Genomic DNA, 9,532 nt, shown 5'->3' with positions numbered 1-9,532 from the left:
CAAAATACCCGCATCATCTGCCGACCTCGTGTCTAAGTCTTTGGTCGCAGTACGGGCCGTTGTTTGCCTGGTTTGTAAGCGTTTTGTCCACGCACGACGTGCACTACTTCCTTAAAAACGCCTCGCCATGCGTGCCCCTATTTTTAATGAAACATAATGTGAGTTATGGATTTCCTGGGGTTGAAATAAAACGAGGTTTGTCTCAGAGTGAAAAGAAAATAACTGATTGTGGGTCAGTTTTCCACGTTTGTGGTTTCTGAGGGGAATTCATGCACACGCCGGTCCGATTCAAACAGGTGGAAAGAATGGGACGATCCCAGGTGGCGCGTGACGGTGTGCTGCCTATTGATCGATGCTGGAGGGGGTTTGCACATGAGAACCGAACACATATTGCGTTTAAAATTAACGACACATTAAGTGTTTGGGGCGTTTACCGATAGACCAGCTATCCCAACAAAGAACGGCAATCTATCTTTGGCCATTTGCTTAAAAACGAAGTGTGTAGAGAAAGTACTGGTTATTATTTTTTCCCAAGAGCCCAGTTCTTTTTCTTTGTTGTTTGTCTCAGCTGAATCGCCCTGTGGGTTTTTCCTCTTTATTAATCCTCAGACTGGAGACCGTTTACGCACAGGTGGGAGATACCCGTTTCGTAGGACGGCCCCTCTTTCAGTTCCTCAGCGGATGATGTGAGCGAGTGACATTTGCCGTTGCGGTTTGGGACAGTAGTCGAAAGCGTCTCTGCAAACAGGTGTGCAGCTGCCCGAGACAGGCACAGACGGCTCTTGTCTTCTTATTTAGAGGGGGACGCCAGCACAGTCTCGAAGCAATCATCCTCATAGCGGGACGGGGAGAGGAGGGGGGAGTCCACTGTCATTTTAGTCTCTCGTTATATATAGAATTATTGTTCATATCCAGTAGAGTAACGCGGCTAACAAAGGGAAAGCAATGGCTACTAAAAAACCATGCACGGATGTAACAAAAAGGAGCCGAAGTCCCGTCGTGTTGGAGGCGGAGATGTTCAGCGAATTTCAGGACTGGTGTCTCCGGACTTATGGGGACTCGGGTAAAACAAAGACTGTCACTCGGCGAAAATACAACAAAATCATGCAGACCCTCTTGCAAAACGACGAGTCGGATGGTGTCTATGTTGACAACAGCCACATCAATGCCAAATTCAAATTCTGGGTGAAGTCAAAAGGGTTTCAGGTCGGGACTAACATTTTGGGCGAGCACAACAAAAAGGGAGCAGCGGGGAAGCCCGTCCTGTACGTCCCTGTCAAATCAACGGTAAAGTGTCTTTTCCTTCAGTTGGTACCAATGTGTATAGTTTGAGCACACTCAGCAGTCTCTATGTTTGATTATGACACCAAAACTGTCAATCAGTCATTTGCTTAACATCAGGTCTACGCTGATTTCAACCTCATAGATATGTTAAACTCTTAGTGCTGTGTGAAACCACAAGTTTTCTCTATTTCACCTCTGTTTCACCGAGGTTTGACAGACCATCACATATCTCGCTTCAGCCGAGCAGAACAGTCCTACTCTGAGATCTAGCTGCCATAGCAACGCCGGTGCCTCGCAGCAATATCGGCTGTGTAGTAATGGTATCTTGCCCAAGAAACACCGCTTTACGAAAGAGCATGACATTGTCCTGCCAACTGAATCGCTCTGTACATGGATTTTTTTTTACATGTTCTGTGAGATTAATCTGAAACATATTTTCTTAGTCAAATGAAGTTGGCTTCAATACGAAATTATTTACTACATTAACATTTTTTCGATCGAATCATGACATAGCTACTGGTCGATTGGTTGCGGACGGGAGCGCGCGGATGAGTGGTGTGCCCAATTCTCGGGGATACCGGGGTGCTTGGCGTAACGCACGAAGAGACTGTCCGGAGGTGATTTGAGGAATACATGTTGACTGGGTTTTAATGTTTGGTATTTTCTTGGCAGAGTAAATTCCTCCAGTGCCAGTCAAAAATTAGGTTGAACATACTCAAACTATTCTCATCGACCGTCTTGTGACTCGCGCATTATTCCCCCGCTAGCACATCGAGCCTCGACGTTCGCTCCCTCCGGTGTCCGATATCCTGGTTTCTGATTTTAGCCTGTACTGTTATCTGTAATTTCATCATTAGACCGACAGAAGTGACTGGATGTTAATTGTCTACTTTGCCCGAAACCCGTGGCCTCCATATTTTTTGTCAGAAACATCTTTTGCATTGTCCTCCCTATGCAGGATGAGGGCGGAGCGGACGGTTGGCACACGTTGCTCTGGTAACCTACCTGTTCGTGCTCTAAATTTCCTGAACCGTTCCCTTTTGAACCTATCCCATAATTGCAGCAAATCTTCGCTTTACGGGATTCACAAAACTAAGATCTCAAAATAAAATCCAGAACATATTTGTCAGGATGGTTCACAAAATGTTGTCCCCGTCCCTTGCTGTGCGTTAACGAACTTGTTCTACTCTCAGTGACGCACGAAGACAATGTAGTAGAATTAGTACCATGCAAGGTACTCAATCTTTGACACATCAAAGATACCTGAAATGCAATTATCCGAAATGATGCAAGTTAAGGCACATATTTGGAAAGGACAGGAGATACAATCCGGTTAAACTTTGCGTCTCATGGGATATTTCAAACGTCAAAAGCCGGAGCTTGGTAAACTCAGTGTCATGACCTTTCAAAAACATCATGTCTGATGATCTGTAATTAAATATTTTATAAATGCATCTGTTTTGAATGAACACTGTGCACGTTCCCGTTGACAGAAGAAATGCACAGAAATCAGTGTCTATCAAACACCAGGGGGCTTAACCCACCAGAGCAACCCAGTGCCACAGAGACGGCCACCATTTTAAACAGTGTCTTCAGGGGGTCCCAGTAACAGACACAGGTTTCCCATGACAATACGTGTACTCTCAGAAATTAGCCACATCTTCAAAGAAAGAAAGAGAGAATGAAAGAAAGACACATTGAAGAACTGAACAACACAAATTTGGAATTAAAATAGTTCTTGGTGTTCTACTTGTTGAGCAGGCTATATTTTTTTTTGTTTTTTTTTTCATAAAGCAAAAAAAAAAAAAAAGATCTCTCTCTCTTTCTCGGGGTTATTATTGTTATTTATGCTAAAAAAAAAAAAAAAACAATTTGAAAATATCATTTGTTTTTGAGCATTGACTCAGCTCCTAAAACTCATGCATACAAATGTATCTTCTGAATCTTCAGACAGTGGATTAACAGGTACCCTCGGGTCATTAAAATCAGTTTAAAAAGTAACAAAAGTTACAGTTATAAGAACGGCACGGGAAGTCATTTGCTATCTTTGTGTGAGACTGATTTAAAAACAAAGCAACATTAGCTTAGATTAATCCTTGTTAGTAGATAATTACCATGCAGTCATTTGACAGATCCTGAGAGAGCCACCTCCCGACGTGCTTTAATTTAGAAGAGTGTGTTAAGAATAAATGAGGCGTAACTTTGAACATAGCAACACCTTCTGCCATGTTTAACCTTATAGGCAGATGTGTGGTTTTAATGGTCCACAGTACGTGTCGCCTGCCCACGGCATCCACCTGAAGCACAGCATATCTCTCAAGCTCTGTAACCACACGGCCTAACAGCCCCTTTTTACCGACCGTCATCAAACAAGCGACAGCTGCAGCGACTGAGAGACTTTCGATAAAGTGATGAATTTAAGTACATGCTCTTTAGTGAATCTGTTTTATCTCTACTTTCTTTTTTGAATGTTGCGTTATAGAGATTTTGCTTATCGGCGTACACAGAGTTTGTTGTAGAGACTGAAACTCAAAGCTGTGGTTTTGAGTGGGCCTGTGTATGTATTCATAGTTTTGACTCTGAACAGCTAGATTCAAGCCTCCTGTTTTTCTTCTCATAGTTTCAACCACTTATTCCACTTTGCCTCTTATGGGCAGCAAACGATAAACAGAGACAAATGTTGAGACAACACAATATTGTTCACAAATATGTTTTTATATTTGCTCAATGACTGTATAATCTCTACCAACCTTAAACTTTTAAGCACCGTCGTACCTCATTAATAGTAGGTGCGGACCTGATTACTCAGAGAAGAGCAAAGGTACAGCTATAGTATGACCTAAGATTTACACAAATTTGTGAGAAAAGTTTTGTGTCATACCAAAAATGATGAAGTGAGTCTTGGTTATTGCTACTTTCTGTCTTCTGTTCTTCAAAAGGATCTCTCACACTCTCTCTCTCTCTCTCTCTCTCTCTCTCTCTCTCTCTCTCTCTCTCTCTCTCTCTCTCTGATGGTTATTGTTGCACCTATCTGGGCCAAATGCTATCAGAGCTAGGCTGATTGCTATGTACCGCACTGCAATTCACTATCATTATTTAACAGCCATTGAGACCTCCTTAATGCCCCAATTTATTTTACACTTCATCAATCATTTTGCCTCCCCTTAGGCCTCAGGGAGCTACATAACACCCCAGATATTGTGTCAGGTTTGATGCATAAGCTATGGCCCAATGAAAAAAGCTGTTGTCAATCAGGCAATGACTCAAGTTTCTCAAATCGGACAGTCATGACCCATGTCGCCAGAAAGACTTCCTGTTGTAAACCTTGGTTACAAATGCTATTGCTCTAGACACTCTATTTGTGATAGGACAAAAAAAAAAATAAAAAAAATTGGCACGAAACTGTCAGTCATGTCACATATTCAAATACTCAATTTTATGTTGTGTAAACGCATTTCCCCAATCAATGTGCCATTAATTAGAGTACTATTTGTCCAATAATTAGATTACTGTAGAGGAAGTACAAGACATCTTTGTATAAAGAGGATGTACACACTGTATTTGTCCCACTAATGATTCAAAGCAGCGGGAGTCCCTCCCCCCCAACCGTCTCCTGTACAGGGCTAAATTAGACAACAAACACAAGAGAAAGGCAAATAGAGTGAATATTGCGTGAAAACTAGATGAAAAAAAGTTAACCGGACGAGGAGAAAGTGAAGAGGTTTGTGTCAGAGGTTTGTGTGTGATTCTCTGCGTGTGGAATGTAGTAAGTATGGTGTAGAGTGTTTTAAACAGCGGTACCCGCACACTCTGTTTAAAGTGTAAGAATGTTCTCACATGTGTTTGTGTGAATTTGTATATTCAGGTGTACAGATGAATGATGCAGAAGAACAAGGGTGCACTGTAAAGGATTCAGGTGCTATGTTTCAGTTTGCATGAGATTGTATGTCTTTGGTGTCCAATATTTTGAATATTTTGAACATTTAAACATTTATTTTTAATTGCTTCGAAAGAATCTTCTGTGTGTATAACGCAGCCTAAATGACAATGTCTGTCTGTGTGTGCCATATGTGTATGTGTGAAATTTCTTTATGTGTATGTGTGTGTTTTTATGTGTGTATGTTTTAGGTGTATATGCTGGTGTGTGTGTGTGTGTGTGTGTGGTGTATGTTACTGTGCTGCTTAGTTCCCCCTTCTGCCCTAAGAGTGACACACACAGCAATTCCTGCCGAGTGTCAGATAGGGTATCAGTAATCATCATAACGGTCCAAGTCTTATCACTATACCAATCTCTCTCTCTCTCTCTCTCTCTCTCTCTCTCTCTCTCTCTCTCTCTTTCTTTTCTCACTCACACACACTCTCTCTTTCTCTCTTTCACTCTCTCTCTCTCTCTGATCTTTACTATGGCCTCATATATCATATTGAAAATAAATACACAAGACTGAGTTCACACACCCCCCCAACCCACCTTCCCACCCACCCTTCCCTTGAGTCCATACTCTCACTTCCCTTGGTTCTGCTCCCCCCGTGCTGTGTATGGTCTCCTCCCCCTTTTCTGGTGGCATGCTTTCAGCTGGGTCTCCAGTGTGTGTACAGTAGAGGCCCCTTTTACTGCAGCTGCTCCCTGGGTGTGCCAAGTTTCAGTAGAGAAAGCAGGGAGGTGGGCAGAGTTGACAAAGCTGGGGAGGGGGGGGGGGGGTTGCTTGGGGCTAGAGGATGTGGGCGGTGGCACACATGGGCAGTTGTCGTGTGGTTAAGGGTACAGAACGTGCAGGAGGAAGAACTAGCCAGTGATGTCTCGTCTCATTCTATCCCTACAGAACGCGCTCCTTTCAACAGAACAGGTTGAGATCATTTCATGACATATGAATTTGTTATGACCGAGGCCTTGTGAAAAGGCCTCAGTGTGTTTAATACAAGTGGTGATGGATCAAGCTACAGGGCATCACACTCTTTATCAACTGTCCTCCCATACCCCCCACCCCCCTCCCAACCCTCCCACCACACCACCACCACACTCTCGCTCTCTCCCCTTCTTTTATTCAACTACCATCCCTTTTTTCTCTTCTTATCATCAGTGGTCCATTGTCTCTCTCTCTCTCTCTCTCTCTCTCTCTCTCTCTCTTTCTCTTTCTGACTGCCAATGATATGGAGACTGCGAGGAAGGCTCGCTCAGTGCGCTGAGCACCCAGCAGTCTCCAGTGAGGGGGTGCAACCTCGTTTATCTCTCATTATGTCCTGATTAGAATGTGGGGAGGAAGACGAGGCAGAGGCACGGCGGTGCCGTCACTGCGGTCTCGCGCTCCATCCCGCCCGTACGCCGTACGAAAGCGTCACCACCGCACGTTTACGTTCGCCTTACGCAAACCGTCCCCCAACGCCCCCCCCCCCCCCCCCCCCTTCCCCGTGACCAAGTGTTACATACTTCCAGTGGATTTTAATGCGGACAACACCTAGCGTCAGCACCTGCTGTTCATGTCCACAATAGATATTCTTTACATCACAAACGCTGAGCCTCCAACTCAGCGGAATGAGTGACGTATAAGCTGCAGTCATACCCTCAATCGTTCTTAACACTCACTCATTCCCTCTCTCTCTCTCTCTCTCGCTCTCTCGCTCTCTCTCTTTTCTTGCTTTCTCTTTCTCTCTGTCTGCAGCTCATTCTCCAATTCCTCATTTTTGACCTATACTTGTGAAAGAATGACAGAGAATAAAGTGCAGGTGTGATTTTTTTTTTTTAGCCCCATAACTGCTCTGAATAAAGACAGTGAAAGATTTTAGGTGTGGAAAAAGAATCGCTTCTCGTTGCCATGCCAACAGAAACAGGAATAACCTCCTCTGTCTTTCTGGCGTTGGTGTCGGGGGGTGTTTTTGTTAGCATAGTACCAATCGCCCTTGCCAATTGCAAGCTCATTTAGATTGGATTATTTTTCAGTCTAGTAATCTTTAGTATGTGAAATATATTCCAGTCAAAGGTGGAGCAAATTATGTTCGCCTCCAGAAAGTGGGGCTTTGGATCAATACCTTGAGCTCCACCCCTGATTCACCTCTCCCAGATCCAGCATCCGTTCCCCAGTGTTCAGGTTCTGTCGTCCACAACTCTCTAGAACACACTAGAAGTCTCTGATTGTCTCTGGGCTCAGAATAATCGCGGCGCAAATGAAGAGCACACACACTCACAGGAGGAGCGTTGAGAGAGGTCCCTGAGGTGTGTGGCTCACAGACGGAGATGTAGACAACGAGGTGACGGTCACTCTGTTTTCCATCGTTAGCCTCTCTCCGAAAACCCAAACGAACGAGGGATGACATTACGATTACAGGTTAATTATCTCATACAGCGTGGCTTCACATAGATGGTTCCAGAAAAAAACTAAGGCAAAGCAGGACCTTCTGACAAATGCTTCCCATATGAGAAAAAAAAACGCACTGCGTTTACAATAGTGGCCCTTTCAGTCACCAGCCATTTGCATGAATACTAACAGTTTTGCATGGCACATTTGCAATAGTAGGCTATGAAACAAACAGCCTATTGGGTCTTCTACGAGGTATGCTGTAAGCACAGCACAGCACAGGACTGAGCTGATAATGGTCAAAACTCTTTGCATGGTGGTAGATTACGCAGTTAACCAAACAGGTGGTTAACACATAACACATAACAGAATGACGATATGCTACCTTTAAATAAAGGCAAGTAAGCAATCATCAAAACAGTGTTGTATTAAATGATAAAAATATACCTATTTAAAAAATCCACCTTTTTTTTTCTTAAATGTGGACCACTTGAATTCATTATCTTAGGCACGTGCATGTCGGGATATACAAATGCACTCACACATGTACATGTACACACACATACACACTTGCACGTGCACGCACACACACACAAATATACACACACACACATAGCTTAACGGAATCACACCACTCTTCTGTGTTGGAAGTGAGAGGCCTTCTCCTTAAGAATGCTGCTGGATTTATGGAGGGAGATCCGGTGGTGGGTGGGGGAAAAAAGTGGTGTCTTATCTCTTTTATTCATTCTGCTTTGTTCTCCCTGATTCGGGACTTTTGTCCCATAGACTGTGAATGGTAACGCACTTGTTAACTGTAGACTAGAGAAATGTGTCAATCTATGTGTACTGAGAGAGACCAGTGAACAATATATTGTGTGCACATGTGTTCCCGTGTGTGTGTGTGGCCAATTTATGCATTGTGGATTGATATGGGGTTTTTGTTTCGCGAGAATTTTTCTATTCGTGCAACTAGATTGTCAATTCATATGTGTATTTGCGCATGTGTGTAAATGGTTGTATGTGTGATGTGTGTGTGTGTGCTCATTTTGGGATGCGTGTGTGTGTGTGTGTGTGTGTATGTTTGTGTGTGTGTGTGTGTGTGTGTGTGTGTGTGTGTGTGTGTCTGTGTGTGTCTGTGTGTGTGTGCGCGCGCGCCTGTCCATGCTGAGAGAGGGTCGCTGATCCTGCTGCTCTGTTTTCCCTCCCCACAGCACCCTCTCTGTTGCCATGGAGAGACAGTTCTTTTCTCCCATAGGAGGAGAAATTAACACCATTTTTAACTGGCTCTGGGGCCTCCCCCCATGTGTGGGAGAGAGAGTCAGAGCTCTGCTCCAGATACACACACACACACACACACACACACACACACACTCATAGCTCTCACTACACACATAGCACGCAGACACCCAATCTCCGCACACATACAGGGCTGGTGAGTGTTGGGATGAACTGGCGGAAGGTTGGGGTGGGGTTGGGGGGGTGCTATGTGAGAATAAAAGCCTCTTCCATCTCTATTCTGGGAGGATGCTGCAGTGGGACAAAAGAGAGTCTCACTCCAGCCTCTGTCCCCCTCTCATCCCTCCCCTCTCCTGCTCCACTCTACCAACCCCCCCCCCCCCCCCCCCCATGCCACTCTCTCAGGTCCAGCTGCCAACCCTGCCAGATAATTAGCCGCCAGAGCCTCTCATTAACGGCCTGGATCAGCCTGTCTCTCTGTCTGTCTGTCCTCCTGTAATTACACCGTGACACAGGGGTCATGTGACCTGACAAACATCTCACAGCCAGCTATTAGCGTTAGCCGCAATATTACAACCAATGCCGATCCAAGATTCATTCCCCTCCACTATTCACTGTTCACACTCCTGTTCATTTTTCCACTACTAACTCTGTTACGGTTCACACCTTTACTCTCACATCTACTGTCGCTCCTGTTAGTCACAACTAGTGCTATTGGTCAT

General features: G+C 44.5%; 1 protein-coding gene across 1 annotated transcript in view; it reads left to right on the top strand.

The window, feature by feature from the left end:
* Positions 1–945: 945 nt before the first annotated feature.
* Positions 946–9,532, top strand: part of nol4la (nucleolar protein 4-like a) — a 32,102-nt gene continuing 23,515 nt past the window's right edge. Inside the window, exon 1 of the mRNA XM_030784166.1 lies at positions 946–1,287. Within this exon, the coding sequence (XP_030640026.1) occupies positions 946–1,287 (342 nt within the window). The remainder of the gene's footprint in view (positions 1,288–9,532) is intronic.

Source organism: Chanos chanos, chromosome 9, assembly GCF_902362185.1.
Source record: "Chanos chanos chromosome 9, fChaCha1.1, whole genome shotgun sequence".
Taxonomy (NCBI): Eukaryota; Metazoa; Chordata; class Actinopteri; order Gonorynchiformes; family Chanidae; genus Chanos; species Chanos chanos.
The sequence above is the reverse complement of the archived record's forward strand: the minus strand, read 5'-3'. Positions and strand labels throughout refer to the sequence as shown.